This window comes from Hylobates moloch, unplaced genomic scaffold, assembly GCF_009828535.3.
Source record: "Hylobates moloch isolate HMO894 unplaced genomic scaffold, HMol_V3 SCAFFOLD_17, whole genome shotgun sequence".
In the NCBI taxonomy this organism is placed as follows: domain Eukaryota; kingdom Metazoa; phylum Chordata; class Mammalia; order Primates; family Hylobatidae; genus Hylobates; species Hylobates moloch.
Genome location: NW_026652292.1, coordinates 53465926 through 53492938, shown reverse-complemented (window position 1 = coordinate 53492938; position 27013 = coordinate 53465926). Strand labels below are relative to the sequence as shown.

General features: G+C 42.6%; 1 protein-coding gene across 1 annotated transcript in view; it reads right to left on the bottom strand.

The window, feature by feature from the left end:
- RELL1 (RELT like 1) overlaps nt 1-27013 on the bottom strand; it is a 76392-nt gene that overhangs the window by 6311 nt on the left and 43068 nt on the right. Inside the window, exons 4-6 of the mRNA XM_032135529.2 lie at nt 21474-21531; nt 17907-18143; nt 14421-14559 (exon numbers count right to left, since the gene is read on the bottom strand). Of these exons, the coding sequence (XP_031991420.1) occupies nt 14424-14559; nt 17907-18143; nt 21474-21531 (431 nt within the window). The 3' untranslated portion in view covers nt 14421-14423. The remainder of the gene's footprint in view (nt 1-14420; nt 14560-17906; nt 18144-21473; nt 21532-27013) is intronic.

Below are 27013 nucleotides of genomic sequence, written 5' to 3'. Positions count from 1 at the left end.
TGCAACGGTACTGCCTGCATAGATCAGCATCTTGGCAGATATAGATTAATGGGATCACATCACAATGTATTCAGTGCTTATAGTCCTTTAAATCTTACTCTGGTCTAAACTGTGTGTTAAATTGTATAAATTAACATGAATACCTTCTTATTTTAATAAAGGCTCTTGTTTAACAAACCCAGTAGATTCATGCTAATCTAGGCTAATCCATGCAATCTTTTAAAATCAGCGTTTCCCAGAACCATCAGCAGAACCTGCTTTAGAGTCGGCTTAAATCTTACCAAAAACTTCAGATTCCTTGGGCGCCCCTCCCTGAGACCTACTAAATCATGAGTCTACGGGGTTGCAGTCCAGGACTCTGCTTTCCTATAAGGTGCTTCATTGATTCTAATGCACGTATGAAGGTTTAAGCTTTTAGGTAAGACCCAGTACTAATGTTTGTCAGCTGATTACAAACAGCAAGAATTAAATCCACTTCCAAAGGGTAAACCCTGCAAACACAATACTATAAAGTCAATGGAGGTCAAAAAATGTATCTCAGAAATGGGGGAGAAAACAAATATGACAAAATCATTTAAAGACTGAAATATTAATTAAAAACTTCAGTAACTTGGCCAGGCATGGTAGCTCCTGCCTATAATCCCAGCACTTTGGGAGGCCAAGGTGGGCAGATCACTTGAGGTCAGGAGTTCGAGACCAGCCTGGCCAACATGGTGAAACCACGTCTCTACTAAAAATACAAAAATTAGCTGAGCATGATGGCGCATGCCTGTAATCCCAGCTACTTGGGAGGCTGAGGCAGGAGAATCGCTTGAACCTGGGAAGCGGAGGTTGCAGTGAGCCGAGATTGCGCCACTGTACTCCAGCCTGTGTGACAGAGTGAGACTCTGTCTCAAAACAAAACAAAACAAAACAAAAAATCAGTAACTCAATTTTAAAATTACAGAATCAGTTTTTAAATGTATTTCAAAGTAATTGGGAACTAGAATTCGACTAATTTGCAGAGGGCTCTTTTAATGATAAGATGAATGCCATATTATCACACCTGTTAAGGAATCGCTGAGGGCCAACTATGTACAAGATGCCACCTAAAGTCTCGGCAAAGGATGAGAAGACACCATCCAAAGGCACTGCCCAAGCCCTGAAGGAGCTTAGTGTATGCAGGGAGGAAAACAATCGGCTTCAATGCAAGAAAAACTGAGACATGCTGCATATCATTTTTAAACACAACTGGAATATTTTATAACTTGTTTTTTTCATCTAATAATATACAGTAGATGCTCTGTGTCTGTACATATAACACTACTTCAATCTTTTTTTTTTTTTTTTTTAAGAGACAGGGTCTCACTCTGTTGCCCAGGCTGGAGTACAGTGGCACAATCATGGCTTACTGGAACCTCGAACTCCTGGGCTTAAGTCATGGAGTTAAAGCCACCACTTTATCCTCCCATGTAGCTGGGACTACAGGTGCATGCCACCACACCCAGCTAATTTTTTAATTTTTTTTTTTAAGTAGAGACAGGGTCACTATGTTGCCAGGCTGATCTCAAACTTCTGGCTTCAAGCAATCCTCCAGCCTCAGCCTCCCGAACTGCTGGGATTACAGGTATGAGCTATCACACCCAGCATCTACTTCAATCTTTGGCATTTGCAGGCCATTACGAAATGTATAAGGCACAATTCATTTACTTAATCTCCCACTGATAGATATTTAAAGATGCTTCCAGTTACTTGCTACTATAAATAATGCTGAAGTGAACAACTTTGAACATTCTTTGCATTTATGCATGATATTTACTAATTGGAATAATTTGGTCAAACAGTACATATTTAAGTTTTTACAGTTCCAGATTGCCACCACAAAGGTCTAGACCATTGTAGCCTCCCTGCTTTGGTGTGGGATAATGTCCATCTCCCTGCACCCTCTTGATTTTTGTTTGTTTGGTTGGTTGCTTTTCTGTTTTTTTTTTGTTTTTTTTTTTGACGGAGTTTCGCTCTCATTGCCCAGGCTGGAGTGCAATGGTGCGATCTCGGCTCACTGCAACCTCCACCTCCCAGGTTCAAGTGATTCTCCTGCCTCAGGGTCCCGAGTAGGTGGGATTACAGGCATGTGCCACCACCCCCAGCTATTTTTGTATTTTTAGTAGAGATGGGGTTTCTCCATGTTAGTCAGGCTGGTCTTGAATTCCCAACCTCAGGTGATCTGCCTGCCTCAGCCTCCCAAAGTGCTGGGATCACAAGCGTGAGCCACTGCACCCAGCCTCCCTGCACCCCATTTTTTTTTTTAGGAGTCTCGCTCTGTCACCCAGACTGGAGTGCAGTGGCGCAATCTTGGCTCACTGCAACCTCCGCCTCCCAGGTTCGAGCAATTCTCCTGCCTCAGCCTCCCGAGTAGCTGGGATTACAGGCGTGTGGCATCACACCTGGCTAATTTTTTGTATTTTTAGTAGAGATGGGGTTTCACAAGATTGGCCAGGCTGGTCTTGGACTCCTGACCTCGTGATCTGCCTGCTTCAGCATCCCAAAGTGCTGGGATTACAGGTGTGAGCCACCACGCCCAGCCCCGCACCCTTTTAACCAAGGTGACCACATGAACCAGTTTGCCTGGGAGGTCTTGGTTTATATATGTTTACCCAGAATAATTATTCTCAGTGTTCCCTTTCATTCTCTGCAGAGTCTCTCTCTGTCACCCAGGCTGGAAAGCAGTGGCATGATCCTGACTCACTACAGCCTCCAACTACTGAGCTCAAGAAATCCTTGCACCTCAGCCTCCCAAGTAGCTGGGACTACAGGTATATGCCACATGCCCAGCTAATTTTTTAATTTTTAATTTGTAGAGACAGGATCTCCTATGTTCCCAGGCTGGTCTCAAACTCCTGGCCTCAAGCCATCCTCCCACCTCAGCCTCCCAAAGCACTGGGATTACAGGTGTGAGCTACCTCCTCATTTTGGATGTGAGTTATATGGTCATGCTAGGGTTAACATTCATCTTTGCCACCAGAGAAGCAAAAAGTGATCTCAGTTTGGATTTATTTCATTATTAGTAAAGTTGGGCATTTTTTATGTTTATTGACTACTACGTCTTCCATGAGTTGCATATTATAACCCCCAATTTGAGGAGGGGGCTTAATAACTAAAACCTCAATTTTTTAATATCAATAGTGAGAAGCTTTCTATGTATGTGGGTCAATTCAGGAAAAATAATGTTTCTAGGTGTTTTTCTCCATTCAAAATAGAAATCACTTTTTTTAACTAGCACAGACAGAAAAGTATATTCCTGCAAATTATATTATCTTCTTTGTTGAATACCAGTGAGAAATTTTGCACTCCTTACAGTTTTGAATCTTCTGACATTAGATTTAGATCTGAAGTCTGAAGGTTGTTCTTTACTGGGTTATATTCTCATAGCAATTTCAACATACTTATATATTTAGCAACAATGGGTTTCCCAAGTGACAGCAACTGAACACTTGTGATTTACCAGCCTTTGAGATGGTAGAATCCAGAGCACCTTATTCCAAGTAAAATGTAAGTGACATCAAAAGTTATTCTGTACCTGGAAAAAGAAGGATTCAACTGGAAATTATTTAAATGCAATTCAACAGTTTCCTACTAGTCTCAACACACTTCTGATTTAATGTCTACACTAAGCTACAGGCAGAGTAACTTATTACTCTGAATAGTACCATCTCTTTCCAATAAGGAAAACGTAACAAGTTAGATATTGCCTCTCTACTGGCTTGTGAGCTAGACAGAGTTCAGCTAACCGGCCTTCAGTAAGCCTCCACTTGAGTATCAAATGGACAATACTGCTACTACCTTATAGGTTATGTCTAACCTGGCCTCTCTAAGCTTCAAGAGAATCAAGAAATATCAAAAATATTAATTTTAACACTTTTATTGTCTACATGTTTAAATAGGGCTGATGTGATATAGTAATTTAGCACCTAACCTATTTTGCACTTATTTAGGGCAAAGGAACAGTATCCCTACAAAGTAGTGGTAGTAGCAGTATTATCCCCACTTAACAGATGGAGAAGCTGGGGCTTCAGAGGCTAATTTGCCCAAAGCTAGATAAGCTAAAAAGCGACAGCCAAGATCTTGAGTGCAAGAAGTCTGATTCCAGAACCTCTATGGTGGAACCGTTACAGTATCCTATGTCCTGTTACTTACAGAAAATGCATACTGTTTTAACTTAAGATATTCAATGTTAGTAGAACTCAAGGTCTCAAGGCACAAATTAAGAAAAATCGGCCGGGCGCGTTGGCTCACGCCTGTAATCCTAGCACTTTGGGAGGCCAAGGCGGGCAGATCATGAGGTCAGGAGATTGAGACCATCCTGGCTAATATGATGAAACCTCTTCTCTACCAAAAATACAGAAAATTAGCCAGGCGTGGTGGTGGGCGCCTGTAGTCCCAGCTACTCAGGAGGCTGAGACAGCAGAACGGCGTGAACCTGGGAGGCGGAGCTTGCAGTGAGCCAAGATCGTGCAACTGCACTCCAGCCTGGGCGACAGAGCGAGACTCCATCTCAAAAAAAAAATAATAATAAAATAAAGAAAAAATAAAGAAAAATAAAAATCCTGATTATAACCATTAATTCTATTTTCTTTCTAATTATAGGTAAAAATGTCTCTGAAAGCATTTCATTTTCCGCTTCCCTCAAGCCCCCTTGGGTCTGGCTTTAGGCCCTCCAAAGTCTCTAGCCTCCAACACTGCTGAATTTCTACAGTGAAAAGAGCAGATGTCAAACAGCTGATAGGGATAAAGAGGAAAAACAGATAAGCTCTCCTTCAGTGGGTCAACTCCTGGTCAAAAATAGGAAGGGGCCCTGGGGCAGGCCCCTGCCCAGGGAGATTTGTGTTAGGAGGAGATGGCTTGCTTTGGTGGCAACTCAAAACAAAACAAATCAAAAATTCCTGGTCCCCCATGTTGTCTACACTCTGGGAATACTGATAAATATGTTTTAGTATCTCCTGTGCCCAGAACAAGGCCATGGAAGAATAACTTAGAAAAAACATTATAGTTGATGACAGTAAAGCATGTTTTTAGGTCCACTCAGAACTCCCAGATCATGGTCATAAATGTACTGGAGCCACTCCCAACAACTGAGGACAAATAGGGCATATAGCTTTTTAACTGTGTCCACCATTTTCACTCCTTATGGCTCAGTCAAGGTGGGAGAGTAAAAGCTGGTTCTTCCTCAGTCATCTGTGAGTAAGACAAAAACTCAACAGTCAGGGAACCACAGAACCTAAAAACCATTAACTTCAATAAAAAGCAAGGTACCAACAAGTGTAGTATCTATGCTCTCATTTGTAGAAGGGCAAAAGGAGGGGCTTTATATACACAGATATATTGCTTAAGCACGTATATGCACAGCATAATCCTGAAAGGACATAGAGAACACTGATCACAGTGGTGTCCTCTTGAGAAAAGGTTTAAGAGATGATACACGCAAAGGGGTTAGGGGGATAAAAATGGAGCAAAGATTTATTTTTGGGATGTATTTTTCACCCTGCAGACTTTTAGGCTGTTTAAATATTTTATCCTACGCATTTCTTATATTTCAGTTCTTTTTTAAAAATTCCATTTCAAACACTTGTAATATCCAATACATTGGAGACAGTAAAGGAATGAGCTATAAGGAAGCCCAGGTCCTGGCTCCGTAATGAACTCTCAGCATGATCTTGAACAACACATGTAACAACACACACTAAACAAGGGGACTGGGAGGTGCAGGGGAGAAAAGTCTGGTATAAGCACTAGGATAGAAGCTCTGTAAGAGTATGGTCTTCATTGTCTGTCTGACACACTGCCACATCCCTAAACACAGCAAACTGCCTGGCACATAGTAGGGGCTCAAGTAATGCTTTTTTTTTTTTGAGACAGAGTCTTGCTCTTGTCACCCAGGCTGAAGTGCAGTGGCATGATCTTGGCTCACAGCAACCTCTGCCTCCCAGGTTCAAGTGACTCTCCTGCCTCAGCCTCCTGAGTAGCTGGTACTACAGGTGCCTGCCACCATGCCTGATTTTTGTATTTTTAGTAGAGACGGGGTTTCACCGTGTTGGCCAGGCTGGTCTCGAACTCCTGACCTCATGATCCGCCCACCTTGGCCTCCCAAAGTGCTGAGATTACAGGTGTGAGCCACCGCGCCCAGCCAAGAAATACTTTTTAAAGATACAATTTTACCTCCATTGATCTGAACTAGCAATCACAGCTGCTCCGAAGTCTACCAGTCTATGACCTTCAACTATCTGGAAGAAAACTGAATGGCTCACACACCTGGACCTGATCCAGGCAGAGCCTTAAAATCCATCAGCTGCTCATCAGATGATCCCATCGGACGCCAAGGAGGCCATCCAAAGGCTGGAATGATCAGTTCTGTGAGCTATTGAGCTATGTGAAGAAACGGCGGTTTATTTGCTTTCTTGCCAAGAAAAGCAAAGCTCCCTCACACTCCACGGCCACTGAGCATGTAAGCTCCCAAGTATAAATTTCTTCCCATCCAAGCCCTCTTACTACCTAGCCCTGAGATATGGGGAACATTAATCCCTCTAAGCCTGGTTCTTCATCTGTAAAATAGGATATTATTACCTACAACTCCTAAAATTGCTTCTAAAGTCCCATCCCTCACTCAGCTCTTCTCTTCATCTGGCCGGTTCTACCTACCTAGTCTTCACAGAGCAGGTCCTGGGCAGATGCTAACCTCCCTCCACCTCCACATTTAAGATGGACTCAGTGGGCTCAGTCCCCCACACAGGAGTACGGCAGGCATCACGGCACTGCTTTTACCTTTGAGAAATGTGTTTAGCAACTGAAAACCAAGCCAGGTGGCCTAATCCATGCCTACTTTAGGTGCAGTTTCTTTTTATATTCTGTTGCCCCATAAGACCAGTGAATCAAGTTAAAGGGCTCCCATCAAATCTGAGATCCTTTTGCTTTTTTAAAAAAGATGCATTTTTCCTGAAAAAATTACAGCTAGAGAGAAAAAAATAAACTAACTAGTAGTACCTGCAGTTTCTCATCATTACCTGCTTCCTGGAGGGTTAATAAAAGCAACGGAGAGGACTGCCAATCAAGCAGTACGACTTCCAAGGGGGTCCCCAAGGAGCTTCTACTATAATTCCTGTCACAGAGTCCAAAAAAAGGAGCCAAGGAGCCTTTCCTCACTGTTAGAGGAGAACATGAAGGCGGCCGAAGGTCAGAAGAGCCACCTTGTGACCAGCCACGGATGCTCAGGAGGGAGTTTGGGCCATGAAAGAGTCTTGACAAAGAGGAGACTTTTATTCCAAAGCAGACCACCAGCACAGCAGTCATGCTTAGGCCGAAAACGTCTCAGTCCAGCATTTCAATTTATCCCACCCTCTGATCTTTATAATAAAAAGAACTTGTCAGCAAAACTTTTCCATCGCCTTGTTACTAATTTTAATTCCACCTCTTGGAAGAAGGAAATGGTTCTTTCATTCTTTTTTTTTTTTTTTGAGACAGAGTCTCCCTCTGTCGCCCAGGCTGGAGTGCAGTGGCGCGATCTCGGCTCACTGCAAGCTCCGCCTCCCGGGTTCACGCCATTCTCCTGCCTCAGCCTCCAGAGTAGCTGGGACTACAGGCGCCCACCACCACACCTGGCTAATTTTTTTTGTATTTTTTAGTAGAGACGGGGTTTCACTGTGTTAGCCAGGATGGTCTCGATCTCCTGACCTTGTGATCCGTCCACCTCGGCCTCCCACAGTGCTGGGATTACAGGCGTGAGCCACCGCGCCAGCCGGGAATGGTTATTTCTAAGGCCTCCTTAATGCAAACAAGAAAATGGCCCAAATTCCTAAGGGACTTGACAAATACTATCTATTTCTGAGATGTCCTAAGAGTCCAAAGCTGTAATGTTCTTAAGATGTAAAAACGAATTCACAGTACCAAAAGTTGATGCTTGAGAAATGACCTAATAAAAAATTAAGACCACCAGGTGTGACAATTCTTAACAGCAGTGAATGTTTAGCAGATACTCCGTGCCAAGGATTGACTTATGAACTACACATACATCGTATCATGTATGTCCAGCAACGATCTCATTTTAAAGATGAAAAAACCGGGGCTTGAAAACATTAAGTAACTTGCCCAAAACCATTGGTAGTTAAGTGGCACAATTAAAAGTAAGGAGTTTAAAACCAAGCTTTTAATTACTAAAATAAATTACTAAAATAAAAATCAATACAATCGTCTGAATAAAACAAAAATAAAAACAGATGTCTAATATTATGAATTTTTGTTTTGATAAAAGAAATGCTACTGTAATACTGTAATACTACTAGAAAAACACATAGGAGGAAAGTTCCATGACACTGATCTGGACAACGATTTTTTGATAAGACCCCAAAGCGCAGGCAACAAAAATGGACAAATGGGATTTCATCAAACTAAAAAGCTTCTGCACAGCAAAGCAAACAATCAACAGAGTGAAGAGATAACTTATAAAATGGGAGAAAATATTTGCAAACCATACATCTTATAAAGGGTTACTCTCCGAAATAGATAAGAAACACAAACAATTCAAAAGCAAGAAAACAAATAACCCAATTTAAAAATGGGGCAAAATGGGAAGGGAGGGTTGGGGAGATGTTGGTTAAAGGACATAAAATTTCAATTAGACAGGAGGAATAGGCCATCAAATCCAAATTTGAGCAAAAACCTCTTTCAGGAAAAAATACAACTCTAAAGACTGTATCAGAAATCTATTGCACAATATGGTGGCTACAGTTAATAACAATGTATTGTATTCTTGAAAAATGCTAAGAGAGATTTTAAATATCCTCACCACAAAAAAATGATAAATATATGAGGTAATAGATATGTCAATCAGCTCGATTTAGCCATTACATAATGTATGCATGTTTCAAAACAACATGTTGTACATAATAAACATAGATAATTTTTGTCAATAAAAATAAATAAAATGTTAAAAAAATTGTAATGGGCAAAGATTCTAAATAGAAATTTCTCAAAAGAAGACCTACAAATGGCCAACAGGTATATGAAAAAAAGGCTCAACATTACTAATCATCATGGAAATATAAATTAAAACTATGAGATAACACCTCACACCTGTTAGAATGACAATTATAAAAAAAGTGCTGATGAGGATGTGGAGAAAAAGAAATTCTTGCATACTGTTAGTGGGAATATACATTATTACAGTCATCATGGAAAACAGTATTCAGGTCACTAAAAAAAATTAAAAATAGGCCGGGCACAGTGGCTTGCGCCTGTAATCCAAGCACTTTGGGAGGCCGAGGCAGGTGGATCACTTGAGATCAGGAGTTCAAGATCAGCCTGGCCAACATGGTGAAACCCTGTCTCTCCTAAAAATACAAAAGTTAGCCAGGTGTGGTGGCATGCATCTGTAATCCCAGCTACTCAGGAGGCTGTGGCAGGAGAATCGCCTGAACCCAGGAGGCAGAGGCTGCAGTGAGCCGAGATTGTCCCAGTGCACTCCAACCTGGGCAAGAGTGAGACTCTGTCTCAGAAAACAAACAAACAAATTAAAAATAGAACTACCATATGATCCAACAATCCCACTTCTCAGTACATATCCAGAGGTACTGAAATCAGTATGTCAAAGAGATATCCGTACTGCCATGTCCACTGCTGCATTAATTATCCCAATAGCCAAAATAGGGTATCTTCCTAAGAGTCCCTGAACAGATGAATGAATAAAATGTAGTATAGATACACAATGAAACACTGTTCAGCCAGAAAAAAGGAAGGAAATCCTGTCATTGAAGATAAAATGGATAAACCTGGAGCACATTACATTGAGTGAAATAAGCCAGGCACAGAATGACAAATACCACATCATCTCACTTACATGTGGAATCTAAAAGAGTTGAACTCACAGAAGCAGAGAGAAGAAAGGTGGTTAGAGGTAGGGGTGGGAGAGGGGTTGGTCAAAGGACACAAAATTTTAGTTAGAGGGGATAAATAATTTCAAGAGATCTACTGTACAACATGGTGACTGCAGTTAATAACAATGTATTATATTCTTAAAAATTGCTAAGAGAGTAGATTTGGAGTGTTCTCACCACAAAAAAAAATTATAAGTATGTGTGGCAATGCATACGTTCATTAGCTCAATTTAGCCATCACAGTGTATACATATTTGAAAACATTATATTGCACATGACAAATATATGCAACTTTCATGTGTCCATTAAAATCTGATTAATTTTAAATAAAAAATTTTAAAGTATGGTTATGTAAGCTTACTAAATCAATGTTTCCAACAGGACACTATCAGCGAATGGAAAAAAAGAGGGCAGACTTCAGAAACACGCGACATAGAATGCTTAGGACAGGATCGTTTTTAAAAAGCCAAAGACCAGTGACAATGAAGACAAGGCAGTGGCATTTGGAGGCTGAAAGCAATTCGATTTATTTAACTTTGAAGAACAAAAGCTTATTATTCTCAGGAGAAACCAAAACACATTTTCTGTAGAAAAAAGACACCATTTTAACCGCATTGCCAAAATAAATCAGGCAGAGGGCAAGAGGGCAAGTTAGATGTAGCCACAAACAAGAACTCAGGCCAACAAAGCAGGGTGAGAAGAATGGGGAGGCATGCCCAACATCAGATTTAGGGTTTTAAAGGGAGAAGGAACCAGAAGGGAGAGACAGAAATCCTGCCACAGTCTTGATAACATTCTATTTAGAATATAAGTTTAGTTTCTGGTAACAAACACCTTAAACGAAAGAAAAAAAGAAACCTAACCAATAAGTGGCTATACATTTGTATTTGAATATTTGAGTCTGTTCTACAATAAAACAAAACATTGCAGTAAAATTGTTTGGCTAAAAATCCAAATTTGAGCAAAAACCTCTTTCAGGAAAAAATACAACTCTAAAGACTGTATCAGATTGTAGAAGAGACACTGCTTCACTACCTGCATTCCAGCGCAGATCTTCTGGCTTCGTCTAGAACCAGACAGTCTGGCCCAGAAGTAAAATTTTCAGAATTTTTCTAGTTGGAAAATCAAGTCATGTTAAATGTCCCAAACATACTTTTTTTGGGGGGATGAGATTTGAGAAGAAAAAAAACTGCAAGAAAAATTTTAATGAATACATAATTTTTAAAACACCAACGAATATTCCCTTCCTTCCTTTTTCAGGGCCTATACTTCCTTGGGGTAATCAGATAGGGCCACCCAGCAGGACTCCACCTGAGCAGGCTCTACTCATGGGACCTGCTCATCCTGGACCCAGTTGAATGAAGTCTGTGACACCTGAAGCAAGGCTGCCCAGGTTCAAGTCTAACTCTATCACATTCTTGCTGGTATCTTTAAACAAGTTGTTTAAACTCTCTGTGCTTAAGACCTTCATCTGCAAAATGGGGTACTAACTAGCACCTATAGACTGCTGTCGTGAGGATTACAGAAATTAGTTAATACACGGAATGTGCCTTTCAAAGCATGCCAAGTATAGAATACCCAAAAAACTGTAGGTATTATAATTAATTTACTCCATGGATCATGGACATCCATGATATTATTCTACTTTTGAGTTTGTTTTTTTTTCATAACGAAAAATTAATTTTTAATTTGAAAATCAATTACAAGTCGGAGGCTCGGAAAACACATCACCCTTTGAAGGCCACTCATGTGCTCATTGTGATTTGAGCAGCACAACACAATATGACTACCTTCTACTGAGAGCCAACTACATTCCAGACTTTCTCTTGGCTCTTGGATTAAAACAATGAATTTAATACCTTATTTCATGTTCAAGGAAACCAGGGGTAGGGCAGTTAAGTACAATGTCCAAATTGTGAAGCTCAGATTTGCACCCACGTCTTCTGATCAAATCCAATCCTCGTTTATATAATCCTGCTGAATAACAGTGTGCTGTGCAGAGAATATCTCATTGTAAATCAGTTAAATGTGGTCAGGACTTCAGATGCTTGGACCAAATTTCTATAATCAGAATCAGACAGATTCGGGCCAAAAAAACCAGCTGAGCAATCCTAGTTCTTTTAACTTTCCTAGATCTAGAGTACCGCTCTCCGGGCAGTGGTGGCCAAAATCAGCCACGGCACTAGTTAGCCAAGCTCTAATCAGAGGCGAGTCTGACAAGAGGATCATCTTGCAGTTCCTAACCGAGGGCAAGCCAGGTCTTCTGATGCAATCTGCTCCATCTCTCAACGCACTGCCCAGTTGATGACTCATACTCAGCCTGTCCTTATGACCCATACTTTCTTTGCAGCTAAGCTGGCTGGGCCTTCCTCACCTAAGACGTGAATAGCCAGATGCTTCTCTTCCCAGACAGCCAAGTCCTTCACTGACCTCAATCAGAATCCTCCTCTTTCCAGCTATGTGACCTTCAACATGTAACTCACCTTTCCGATTCATCAGTTTCCTCATATGTAAAACTACGAACACAGTACTAACTCCATCCAGAGAGGTTTATAATGATGACATGTGAGATACACATCAGTACCATGCCTAGAAGACTAAATATTGAATTAACGTTAGCTGCTGTTATTACTCATCTTCATCATCCTCTTCTTAAATTCCTCTTGGTTCCCTTCCCCAAGGTCACCAGTAACTGGTTGAGAAGCCAACGGTAGACTTTTCTGTACTGTTTCTCTCTTTAAGAAGGCTCCTATTCTGCTCCTAAACTCAGGAAGAGATGCCAGATCTCCCCACAGGCAAAACCACAAGGGCTAACTAGCACCAGAAAATGATCAGAGTCCCTATGTCTCAGAAAATTGAGGCGCACAGAGTTGTTCCAGATTACTTCCAGAGTACCTTCAACCCTCTGAGCCCGGCAGATTATCAGAGAAGCTTCACCCAAAAGCCACATCTCTCCTCCACTCACCCACACCGACCAAAAATGAATTAATCACATGATAATAATCAGTAGCATGGACGGCGCATTTCCCACGTGCCAGGCCCTGCCTTCACATGTGCAACTTCATGGAAATCTCACTCCCGCCCCTGAGGCAAGGAGCATCACTTCCAATTTCCAGTGAGGCGTAGAAAGTTCAGGTATCTTGCCCAGGTCCCAGGTTAGTGAGTGACACACTGGAGCTTGAACCTGGCAGTCTGACTCCAGGGTTCATGTCAGTTTTGCTGTGTCCCTGTACTTTCAAGGACCCTGCCTGACCTCTCCCCCATTGCTCGCCCTCCCTTCCCTATGTAAGTTAAACTCTTCTGCCTTCATGTTCAGGCTCTGATGGTTCCATGGAGCATTTAGGGCATGATCCCTTCCAAATTGTCACTCTTGTTCTTTTATAAGGGATAAGAAACATGGAAAGGATAAATACCACTCAAGCCGGAACAGAAATAAAGGAGTTTAGATGAAAGTTAAGCCATTATCAATTTATCACAGGGTTCTGGTGCGTGTATGTGTGGTTTTTGTTTTTGTTTTTTGTTTTTTTGAGATGACTCTTGCTCTGTCGTCCAGGCTGGAGTGCAGTGGCAAGATTTCGGCTCACTGCAAGCTCCGCCTCCCAGGTTCATGCCATTCTCCTGCCTCAGCTTCCTGAGTAGCTGGGACTACAGGCGCCCGCCACAACGCCTGGCTAATTTTTTGTATTTTTTAGTAGAGACAGGGTTTCACCATGTTAGCCAGGATTGTCTTGATCTCCTGACCTCATGATCCGCCTGCCTCGACCTCCCAAAGTGCTGGGATTACAGGCGTGAGCCACCGCACCCGGCTGCGTGTTGTTTTTTTTTTTTAAGCAGTGCCTTGCAAAATTAAAATTGCCAAATCAAGAAATAAATCGCTGTGGCTTTTCAATTGCCTCAAAATCTTTGGTGGGAAGAGAAATATTCATATTGAGGTTTCAGAACTGGACACAAAGAAAACTGGTTTCCAACAGAATAAAAGGAAAAAGCATTGATTTGTTTGCTCCAGACTTTTTCAAGTCACAGTTTACCTAGAAATGGTGACAAGGTTACACGTCGTTTGGCCTGCATGGTTGTTTAAAAAAAAAAAGTAAGCTGCCAATATTGAAAATCAGTGATTTTACATTTTAGAAGTCTGGATTTTGTCTTTTTTTTGCATAAGAAGATGCAGCAACTCTACGCGCTTTCTGCCTCGTGGTAATGCAAGCGCTACATGGTGGGTGATGTGAATTCTAGTTTGCCACAATCCCCACCACGCCACATTGCCTCACAAGTAATCCTCCATCCTCGTTATCACACAGGCCAAGCCCTTGGAGGCACTAAGTTTGTGACTTCTTTACAAGAAGCTCTGGGCAGACAAGTAATCATGTTCAGTCCCCCTCAGTCTTCCTGGGTCCAGGAAAGCTCTGCCATTTCCCTGTCAAATGCCATTTCTATGCTGCCACAGCACCTGGGAGGCTCCAAGTACCTTCTCCTCACCACCCCGCACCAACCTGCCCCAATGTCACCAAAACCACGGCTCACCTGCTACTCTGTGCCACTGCGTTCTCTCTTCACAGGTGTTGCTGGCACCTCCCCGTTGACGGTTTCAGCCCCACTAACAGACATCAGGCTTCTCCGTTCCTTCTGGTTTGACTTGTGTTCCACTTTCGTAACTCTAAACCTGAGGGGGGAACGGGGAGAGGTGATGGGGTTTGCTTTCCTAATAAACAAGAACTATGAATAAAGCAAAAATCATCCACCCAGAGGATCTCAAATGAATTCAGCCAAAAGTTAGGACACAAATGAAAACAACATATTCAAGAGAAGGAACATGCATTCCTATCAGCACATTCCCCTGGCCCCTGCAGAACCTTCCAGCTGATTTCTACTCAGCCACATCACAGACTAAGCCGGATATTTTACAGAGCATGCAAAAGGCATTTAGAAACTCAGGTATTGGCCAGGCACGGTGGTTTCTACCTGCAATCCCAGCAGCATTTTGGAAGGCTGAGGTGGGTGGATTGCTTGAGCCTCCAAATTGGAGAGACCAGCCTGGGCGCATGGCAAAACTCCGTCTCTACAGAAATTACAAAAATTAGCCGAGCGTGGTGGTATGCACCTGTAGTCCCAGCTACTCGGGAGGCTGAAGCAGAAGAATCACTTGAACCCAGGAGGTGGAGGTTGCAGTGAGCCGAGATCACGTCACTGCACTCCAGCCTGGGCAACAGAGCTACGCCCTGTCTCAATAAGAAAAAAAAAAAAAAAACACCTCAGAGACTCAAATATTAAACAGCTTCAGACTTGTGGTTTCTAACAATGATCAGTTTTTTTGTTTGTTTGTTTTTGAGACGGAGTTTCCCTCTTGTTGCCCAGACTGGAGTGCAGTGGTGCCATCTCGGCTCACTGCAACCTCCACCTCCTGGGTTTAAGTGATTCTTCTGCCTCAGCCTCTCAAGTAGCTGAGATTACAGGCACATGCCACTATGCCTGGCTAATTTTGTATTTTTAGTAGAGATGGGGTTTCACCATGTTGGCCAGGCCAGTCTCAAACTCCTGACCTCAGGTGATCCACCTGCCTCAGCCTCCCAAAGTTTTGGGATTATAGGCGTGAGCCACCACGCCTGGCCTGCATCAGATTTTTTAACCACAGAAACCTGGTTAAACGCTCAAATGGTTTACAAATTAGACTGACGTAACCAGAATGTTTACCAGAAGATGACAAACTTCCGAAAATATGCAAATGTCAAGCAGTCCTATCTCAACATACACACACACACACACACACATATACACACACACATGCAGAAAATCAGAAGAGCCCTAGCAACACATTTTATCAGCATTAGGGATTGAGAGTTTGCCTTTTAAAAAAAATGCGTTGATTTTCATTACAGATTAAGGAAAAACTAAAGGAAGTTAAGGAAGAGATTTTCATTAAGAATTAAGAGTTAAATGTATTCAGTTTAACTGTTTTTTCTAGTATATCATCACCAAATCCTAGAGTCTTTCATAACAGCTTCTTTCTAGTTCTGGTCTTAATTTCCCTTAAAAATTATCTGAAATAAATTCTCCTTCTGTGCCCAGAATAAGATCACCAATCCTGAGAAGAAGGCTCTGAAGAAGTGAAAGAAAGAACAGGGAAACTGTAAACACAATCTATTCTGTCAAACTCGAAGACTCTCTTAAGTAATACATGCTGGAAAACGGCCTGGAATCATTAAGTGCTCCTCGTATCCAATATCCAAGACAGAGACTTGGATTGGGGGCATTTTAAAAAGCCATGTTTGGTCGGGCACAGTGGCTCACACCTGTAATCCCAACACTTTGGGAGGCCAAGACGGGCAGATCACTTGAGGTCAGGAGTTCGAGACCAGCCTGGCCAACTTGGTGAAATCCCGTCTCTCCTAAAAATACAAAAATTAGCCAGGCGTGGTGGTGGGCACCTGTAGTCCCAGCTACTCGGGAGGCTGAGGTATGACAATCGTTTGAGCCTGGGAGGCAGAGACTGCAGTGAGCCGAGTTCACACTACTGCACTCCAGCTTGGGTGACAAAGTGAGACTCCATCTCAAAAAAAAAAAAAAAAAAAGCCATGTTGAATCTGAGTTGAAAATTTCAGCAGATTTTTTTTTTAAGGCCAACAAAACATGCTTTGTCCAAACAAGCTACAGGTTCTCATTGCTTTGCATTCATAAATTCCCATGACTCTGCTTCTTAATAAAACAGTGTGGTCATGAATTGTGCTGTTTTGCTGTAAGTGGCAAACAGCCCTGCAGTCTTCTCCGTGATGCTTGTGCAACACATGATGAAACTCAACTGAATTAAAATAAAAATAATATCGGCCAACATTTCTTGAGTGCATAAGTACCCAAAGCTGGTTTAAGACCTTTATGTGAGTCGCCTCACCTAGTCTACACACAGCAACTCTATGAGGTGAGTGTGACTGTCCTTCTCATTTTACAGAGGGGGAAACTGAGGCACAGAGCAACATAACAGTTTGAAAGTAGTAGTGCCAGGACTTGAAGGAGGTAGAAGCAACGAGTTCAGGCTACTCTTCCCAGGGGGGTTGTCAGTATACTGAGAGAGAAGGATCGTGTAAGCAGCACTGTCAACTTTTGCTCAGTGCTCACCCAGTCTCACTCCAGCATGTGTGTTCCTTACCAGTACTCCCCACTGTCTTTCCAAATGCAACATCGGCAATGCAGTTCCTGCATGGGACTCAGCATCTAACAGCAGAACTGCAAAAGCATCCCACTGCAAAGATGCTTCAGGTGAGGGCCGATGGATTCATCACCCGAACTGCAAGATCTCCACCTCACGTATGGGTCACAAGTGAAAGGTAGTAGGACCAAGAAAGCCAAGACACAGTGGAAAGCACTGCTCACTAAAAGAAAGCCGTCAAAGCAATTCACACGGAACATACAAGACAGAGACTGGAGGGCTGTGGAGCAGATCCATGTTTTCTCCCTTCCCTTGCACACGGCTCGATGACATTTCTCAGTTCCCTGAAAGTTAGCTTGGCTGGGTGATCGAGTTCCAGCCAGTGCAGTGTGAGTCAAAATGGTAACGAGCCACTCTCAGGCCCAGCTCTTTCAAAACCCCTCGTGAACAACCTTCCACAGACCTGCTCCTTTGGCTGGCAAACCTGGCAGAGCCACAAACGAAGGGGGCCTGGAACCCTGGACAAGTACTTGAAGAGCCCCCCATTGATATCTCAATACCTGCCCTGGATTCCATAAGTGAAATATAAATGTCTATTCTGTATACAGTTGAAAATCTGGGTTTTATCTGTCAGAGCAGGTAGGTATTTATCTTTATACATTTCCCATATGATCTAGCAATAGCCACCTTTTAGGATTCTTCTGTTGTTGGAAAAATCTAGGACTCACACGAGAAAACATCTAAAAATCCCAGAGATATAGGCTTAGCCAGGCATAGAGAACATATTCTACATCTGACAGGTAAGCAGAAGTCCACACACCAGAGCACCCACGTCACACACAAAACAAAAGCATCTGAAGGGATCTTACCTGCCAACAGAAAGGACCGTGACCTCGCCTTGGCGCCGTGGTCTGCTCTCTCTGGACTTGTTGGTGGGCTTTGTAAAGTGCCACCGCTTGTGCCTACACCGATGACACACGTCCCTCTCAACAACACCGCCCACCGTATGCAGATGATGGCCACAGACGTGCTTCCCTGGGGTCCCCCCTGGTGACAAAGGCCCAGGACTCACAGGCGGGCTCCCTGGTGTGCTGGGGGTCACGGGGCTAAGGTGGGGAGGAAAACAAAAAGGTGCAACTGGTTACTTAAAGGAAATACCAGCGAAGGCGATCTCTCTCCCTGTGATGACAGAAGCAGTTTAAATTGAAAGAAAAAAAAAAAAGCATCTTCCAATTGTACAAATGGACTTTGTGAACGGACCTCAGACAGCAGGTACTCAGCTCTCACGACTGTGCGATGACAGTTTATCTTAAGCAATAATAATGTGATTCACGGCCGGGCATAACAGCTCATGCCTATAATTCCAGCATTTTGGGAGGCCAAAGTGAGAGGATTGCTTGTGGCCAGGAGTTTGAGACCAGACTGAGCAACATAGAAAGACCTCGTCTCTGAAAAAAAATGAAAAAATTAGTCAGGCATGATGGCGCAAGCCTGTAGTCCCAGCTACTTGGGAGGCAGTGGTGGGAGGACCACTTGAGCCCAGGAGTTCAAGGTTGCAGTAGCTATGATTGTACCACTGAACTCCAGCCTGGATGACAGAGTGAGACCTGTCTCTAGAAGAAAAAAAAAATGTGATTTATCACTGCTAGAATTGAGTTTATTAGCTGGGAATAAACCACTGCTTCTAATAGTGATACACTGGCTTTAAAGTATTAGGTTTCTTTCTAAAACACTGATCTCCTTTCTCATGCAATTATCCTAATTTCTCACATACCAGAGTTGTCTGCCTATCATTCTAAGCAAAGAGATTCTCTAAGTATATATGCCCTGGAAAAGGGAAGAACCCAAATTCCATCAAATTATCAGATAACTTAGAGAAAATATTTGATCAAATCTCCATTATATCAAAGGAGGAAAGCCTTTAGGCAAAGATATCAAAAGTGATGTTCAAAACAGATGTTGATGGTGTTGATAAGTCATAATTAGCTAACGGTATTCTAAGCATCTTATATGTAGATGTTAATGGAATTAATCCTTATACAATCTTATGATGTAAGTATTACTAATTTCTTCATTTTAACAATGAGGATATTGAGGCAGGGAGAAGTGGGGTAACTTGCCCAAGATCACACTGGAAATAAGTGCTGGATCTGAGATCCAAACCTAGAAAGCTTAATTCCAGAAACCACGCAATTAATCACCTTGCTATGCAGTATAGTGCTTCAGAAACAGCAGAGAGCACTTTGATAATCTGGAATAGATTTGGCTAGACCATCCAAAATATAAAAAGCAGAAATATGGCCGGGCGTCGTGGCTCACACTTGTAATCCCAGCACTTTGGGAGGCCGAGGCGGGCAGATCACGAGGTCAGGAGATCGAGACCATCCTGGCTAACACAGTGAAACTCCGTCTCTACTAAAAATACAAAAAATTAGCCGGGCATGGTGGCGGGTGCCTGTAGTCCCAGCTACTCACGAGGCTGAGGCAGGAGAATGGCATGAACCCAGGAGGCAGAGCTTGCAGTGAACCGAGATCGTGCCACTGCACTCCAGCCTGGACGTCAAAGAGAGACTCTGTCTCCAAAAAAAAAAAAAAAGCAGAAATATATAGGCCAGATGTGAGCTATTTTCAAAAGGCATGTGTGAAGGCTGTGGCCCAGCAGAAAAGGAGGAATTCTAACCTAACAGAGCCAAACTGAGCAGGAATCAGCCCTCTGGCGCAGGTGGGAGTACTGGGGGTGGCGTGGCACCCACAGCCTGACACCTGACTGTGGCAAGAGCCCCAGAGACACACAGGAGGCTGTGATGGCAGAAACCAGCCTTTTCGGTGATGCAAACTGGCCACCTGCATACTTAAAAAAAAGGAGAGCCTACAGTTGAGGAGACCGCCTCAAACATGACTGACGGCCAAAAGTCTTCTGGTGCTCTTTAGGGACGCCTTCCTAATTGTTAAAATAAAAACACACAGCAGTACCTTCCTGGAGTAAAATAATGTTAAATTAGCACCACATATTAGAAAGCTGAATGCAAGAGTTTAACAACATTCATTCAACAAGCATTTCTCAAGTACCAGCTGTGTACAAAACCCACTGACGGGCACTACAGGATGCTCAAAGATGACTGAGACAAAGACACCATGAGCTAAGATGGTCCCAACACTGGCCATCTGTGGCCAGGACTGGAATGTGGGAGAAATCAGAGATCTTGTCTCTATGACTCTACGTCTCTCCTAAACTCACCTCCTTGCACTCTGAGTTACCTTTCTAAAACACACATCTAACGTAGCCAGTTTGACAAACATCTAAGGTGTGCTGAGTGCACGACCCACATAGGAAGCGGAGAAAGATCCAACCCTTTTGCCATGTCAGTTGGCCTGGCCACCCTGGACCGAACCCTTCACAGGTGAGTCCCAGGCTTTCATGCTGTGGTGGCTTTTCTTCTGGCCCTTCCTCTTCCTATAGCCAGCCCTACCTTCTTATCTCCAACTCTTGCACGCCTGGTTCAGAAGGCACCTCTTCCATGAGCCTTCCTGAACTCCTGTTGGCCCCCCGGGGTTCCCCAGAGCCTTCAGTCTCCACAGCATTTGCAGGCTCTCCACCACAAGGCCTCACACACACGTCTCCACTCCCCACTGTGTTCCTCCACGGCAAGGGTCTGTGGATGTCCAGCTCCAGAGTAGCACTCAACACGCAGTAGGCATTCAATAAAAGCTCCTTGTTGGAGAAATAATACTTATATGGAAATACAGTTATCTGTAATTAATTATGAAGGAATATGCTGCTCAACAACCATAACCTAAAATAGTAATTCAAAAACAGAACATAGCAGATAGCTCCAAACCAGCTTGTTCATTTAATCCTCATTGTTTGTGGAGGTCTTTCAGTGTGAATGGAGGCCAAAGATGCCGTCTCTGTATTCCTTACAACAACCCGATAAAGCTGGTACTGTGGTGATCTCCATTTCATAGATGATGGAACTTAAACTCACGTCGGTCAGTTAACTTCCTCAAGAACAGACAGTTAATATTGTGGTACAGGCAGGACTCAACCACATCTCCCAATTCCAAGGCGATGTTCTTGCCCTTAACCTGTACGCCTTCCTTCTTCCCATCACTAGTCTCTAACACAGCAGTTCTCAACCAGCAGTGACTGTCCCTGCTACGGGACATTGACAATGTGTGGAGACATTATGGGTTGTCACACCTTGGTAGGGTGGGGGCACGGGGTGCTCTGGCACCTTGTGAGTGGAGGCCAGGGATGCCGTCAAACATCCTCAATACACAGGACAGTTTCGCACAGCAAAGAACTACCTGGCCCCAAATAACTATAGTGTCAAAGTTGGGAAACCTGCTCTAGCAGAAGAGCATTTCAGATGGCGCCATATCTGAGAAAGTAACTGAAAAGATGTCGCACTAAGAAAGAGGGGAGGAGCACTCACCTTTCAGGATCATACAGGCTGTTATCTGCTACCATCGCCTTTAAGACATCAGCATTCGCTAAGGAATAAAAATAAAATTAAAGAATTAAAATAAAATGAATAAGATGAGTAATCGCTCAGAAAAGCTGTTGAAAACACATCTAATTCCATTCTTTCAGTTCATAGATGAGGTCCCGGGGGCCTAGAGAAGAGAGGGTCTCCCCCAACATAACTGCATAACATGGCACCATCTGTCAATAACTTTCACCCCACAGGAACTTAGTAAGAATGACAGAGAATCTATGACAAGGAGAGCAGATCTACTATAAGGCATTGCTTCCTACACATCAATAGCAATATAAAGTAGAAGAAATCACCCCCTCACCCCACACCAACTCCACCAAACTAAAGGTCCATTTATATGCCGCTGCTCCATTGCAGTTAACTAATTTTGATAAGTATACTTTGAAAAATATGATAGTGAAATGTATTTCATAAGTGACCTATAGTCTAATAACTTTTATGTGCCAAAATAATTAGCTCTAAACTCTGAATCCTCCTGTAGCGTCAATTCTATCCCATATCGAATCAGGGATGAGAGAAGGTTAATTTTCCAGATGAGCTTCAGGATCATATAAGCCCTTGACTGGCCAGATATCTTAAAATTTCAAGTATTGGCCGGACGCTGTGCCCTTTGGGAGGCCAAGGCGGGCAGAGACAAAGGCCGGAGATCGAACCCTTCTGGCAAAACATGAAAAACCTGGCTCAATAAAAAATAAAATAGTGAGACTTTGTCTCAAAAAAAAAAAAAAAAAATTCAAGTGTTGATCATAACATATAAGTTATGTAATATATGCTAACTTAAATTAGACTTCTAAAAAAAATCCAAATTTGTAGATGGGAAGCTAGGCTGTCAACAAAAGCAAAAAAAAAAACCTAATCTAAGTTTCTTCAGTCCCCCAACCCACACCCACATCCACACGCCACGTGTTTTCTGCCTCCTTGTAGAGTGGTCACGCTCCCCAGGATACAAGACTGAAGTGAATGTTCAAGTTTCCCTTGGCTATTTAATTGGCAAGGCCAAATGTTATTACTGGCTTGTAACCTTTTCAACTGATTTCTGAAGCACTGTTCTCATGACTAACCACGACAATTCTCTAGAGAGGAAAGAACAAATAAAAATCACTATTTACCATGTAAGCCAACACCAACCTTTAATATTTAACATTCAAATGACTTTTCTAGAGAAGGAATATTAATTCTAGTTCCAACTGCTGCTGTAAGTGTTAACAGTTAAGGGCTTACAACATGGTATTTCTCAACCTGGCTTTCATTACTGCCCCACCCAAGAGCCTTGTTCAACTACTTTACCCTAATGACTCTCCCATTAAAATACAATACGGCAGATATATATTCAGCTATGTACTATATGCATATCTGTGGTTTACATATAAGAGAGTGAGGGTTTTTTTTTGGCCCCGATACAATTTTTATCTTCTTAGGGGACACATTGCCCCATTGCAACCCTTGAGAACATATGGGTTTTTGCCTTTTTCTTTTAAGAAATACTAATACGACACTTAATCTTTTTTTTTTTGAGTCGGAGTTTCGCTCTGTCGCCCAGGCTGGAGTGCAGTGGCGCAATCTCGGCTCACTGCAAGCTCCGCCTCCCGGGTTCACACCATTCTCCTGCCTCAGCCTCTCCGAGGAGCTGGGACTACAGGCGCCCGCCCCCACGCCCGGCTAATTTTTTTGTATTTTTAGTAGAGACGAGGTTTCACCGTGGTCTCGATCTCCGGACCTCATGATCCGCCCGCCTCGGCCTCTCAAAGTGCTGGGATTACAAGCGTGAGCCACCGCGCCCGGCCTACACTTAATCTTTTGCCAAAAGAAATACTTTACCCTTCACAGCTATCTGTGAGGATGTCCAAATGCATTTCCAAACACAAATTTTGATCTAAATAAAACCTCCTGTCATTACAAAAACATTATGAAAACGGATCCATAGTAATTTCTCCTGCACAATAAAGAAGACAGTCCCCTCTGTAAAACACATTTAAGTATAATCCGGTAATGTCAGTTAATTTCCCTTTTGGCTAATAAGTGAGGATTCAGAAAAATAATGTTGTTTCAGATACCAGGTTTGGATATACAATCCCATATACAATTCTGTATTTTATTGTATACAAAATACAGTAGTCCTCAGTATCCATGTGGGGACGTTCCCCAGATCCGTGCAGACACCAAAATCCACAGAAGCTCAGGTTCCTGATATAAAACACATCTCCCCCTCCCCCATACACTTTAAGTCATCTTTAGGTTACTTACAATACCTAATACAATGGAAATCCTATGTAAACAGTTGTTATGCTGTTTTATACGGGAAATAATGACAAGAAAAAAGTCTGCACATGTCCAGAAAGATGCAACCATCCATGTTTTTCTCCTAATTTTTTTATCCTTGATTGGTTAAATCCACAGGTGCAGATCTCATGGATATGGATGGCTGATTATATAAAGTAATTTGCCGCCCATACTTACTCTGCCAACATTTACCAAACTTCAAAACTATAAACATAAAAAAGAGGGAAAACACCACCAAAAGGTATTAAAACAGGGACAGCACTAACAGCACATACAGGAGTGAGCTTTTTAAAATCTCACTGCCTGAGAAAATCAATCACCTGTAAAATGATGACCACCTATAAAATGAAAGATCAAATTACAAAATAATCCCAGGAGGATAAGATATATTGAAATCATTATTAAAGCTTGCTTTTTATAGACGTGTGTTTCTCGGTTATTCATGAATTCCTGTAACTCATCTTTCTCTCTCAGGAATAATTAGTAAACATCCCCTTGGTTTGCTGAGTGAGTCTCTAGGACTCACCCTGTGGCATGTGGGACACACACACACGCACCCACATGCATGCATGTACAGGTACATACCCGCATGTACACACATGCATCCCTGTCTCTGAGCTAACCTCCAGGGAGTCAACTTCAGTAATCTGTCTATTGGGAACATTTTTGGTTTCCAGTAACGAGAAGGCTTTCTAATATAACACCACCGTTAGGACTGAAACACATGCCTTGATTTGGTTGTGAAGTTACCATAAAAGAGCAATACTCTGAGTTCTGTTGAAGGTGTATCTCCTCCTTGCATATTACTCACAGCTACACTAAGCCTTAGGTGGTTTTCTCCACACTTGCCTTTTGTCAACTACACTTCCTTTCCCTGCCTTCCCCAAAATGGGAGGAGCTAGGCACAGGGCAAGGAAACTCCCTCAAGAAAAGGGAAGATGTTCCAAGGGGTGGTATTTTCCAGAAAAGACCTCTTTTTCTCTCTGAATCCCTGCTTGATAATATGCATGAAACAGCCAAAATCAGGCAAGAAAAATGTCTGGTTGTCTCTCCCATCACTATTCTCTTCAAAGTTTTCCTCACACCTAAGGCAAATTTCCCAAGCAAAAACTAACATTGCTGTCACCAAAATGTAAGAGCCGGCACGTGCCAGTTGCCGCCTGAAAGCTTTACAGATCTTACGTGTTGGATTTTTCTGATGATCTTAACAGTAGGTAGAATTATCACCCCCATTTTACAAGTATACAGACTAAGACCTAAAGATCGTAACTGACTGGCTGGAGTCACACAGCTAGAGAGTGACAGGCTTGGGCACAAACCCTGGTCTGTCTGACTCCAGGGTGGGTGCTTTTAACCTTGACACCCTCCTTCCTATCCTTCAAAGTCCAAGTCCCTACCCAAAGGGACAGAGGTTGAATAATGGTTCATGGCATGTTGCATAATCAACAGAGAAAGTTTCAGAACCCACTTCGTACTAACAGTCATTTATAAAGGAATCTTTTCTGCCAAAATATAAACGAAGCCTGAAGGCAAAAACTTTACAAAGGCATCTGTTGCCTAGGGATCAGAAGTACTAATCACTAACCAGAAGCACTTGAGGACTATCTGTAGTACTCCCTGCAATTTTCACTAAGCAGCCAGTTCAAGGGCCTAGCAGAGGAACTCAGCTACAGACTCCCAGATACCTTCCAAACATCCATACAATGCAAGAAAACTCCAGCGACTACCCAGACACGATTCAGTTCGGCTCTATTTAGAAAGATGAATTAAAAGCTAGCACTGCGGTACATCCACCCCTTTGGATTAGGAAAATAGTCAGAGTGCAGGTGTGGCATAATATGCAATAGATTTGGTCATTGTCCTGGGTTCCTGTCACAGAGTTCCTAAAGGCCTTGGAATTTCCTGATAGGAGTGTCTTTTGTTATTCATAATGAGCACCTTTTCATCACACCTGAGTTTACACTAATGCGGTGACTCGGGGTGCGGCCCCTAGACAGTCTCAGGGTGGGGCCAGTCTTCATTAAGACCAAGCGATTAGAAGACTGGAACTTTCAGCCCTACCCAGGGACCTCAGGAAAGTCAGAGCAGGGGAGGACCGGGCAGGGTTCTGGGACTGGAAATTAAACTCGACAAAAAAAACTCTTGAACAACAAGATTTGATAGCTTCCAGGTGGCTAAACAGGTGCAGGTGCTGGGAGGGTGGCGCACCCAGAGAGGGCAGGAAAGCTCTGCACCCCACCCCAGTACTATGCATCTCTTCTATTTTGTTGTTCGTGAGTAGCATCCTCTATAACAAGCCAGTACATGTAATAAAGTGTTTCCCTGAGTCCTGTAACCCATTCTAGGAAAATATCGAACCGGAGGAGGGGATTGTGGATCCCTCCTCCCAGCCATTTACAGATTATAGGTCAGAAGTACCCGAGCCCCGGCTTCCAACTGGCATCCCAAGTAGAGGCAGTCTTTTGGGATCTGACGCTAACTCTAGGTAGACAGGGTCAGAATTGTATTAAATTGCAGGGTTCAGGGATTTGGAGAACTGCAAAGTATGGAAAAAACCCACACATCTGTGTCAGAAGTGTTGTGTGAGGATGGAGACAAACAAACAAAGTGTGTTCGCCCAGCAGGTCAGCTGATAATCCATCCTTCAAGAGATATTTATCTAAATTAAAATTGATTTCCAACGTTAAAGACATAATGTGTTTAAACCATAAACAAGAATGTTACCATGAGTACAGGTCAAATATCACCCCGTTTGCCAAACTTAAAATGCGAAGCAGAAACCATTCATATATCATGATTGCAAATGTTTACAGATGCATGAATCTAGGAAAAGAAAACCTAAACACACGTGGGAAAAGGGTAATAGAGATTGTGCTTAATTTTATTCCTTTTTTAACGTAAAAGTTATGGTACGCATATCACTTTTAAAACTAGAAAGCGAAATTAATGTTAATTCCAATTTATCAAACACAGAAAATATCAACAGGGAAGTCCAAATTGGTACTAAGTTAAAAGTTATGTTAATCATTGAGACAAAAATATTTTTAAAAATGCATTTGGTCCACAAAATAGAGGATTTCAGTCTCAAAGCCAAACTCAAACATGCTAGGTTATAAACTGGTAAGAGATCAAGGCTGCATCTTGTCACCAGGCTGTGGTTTTGGTGCAGGCTGGAAGCTGAAGGGGCCACAGCTGGA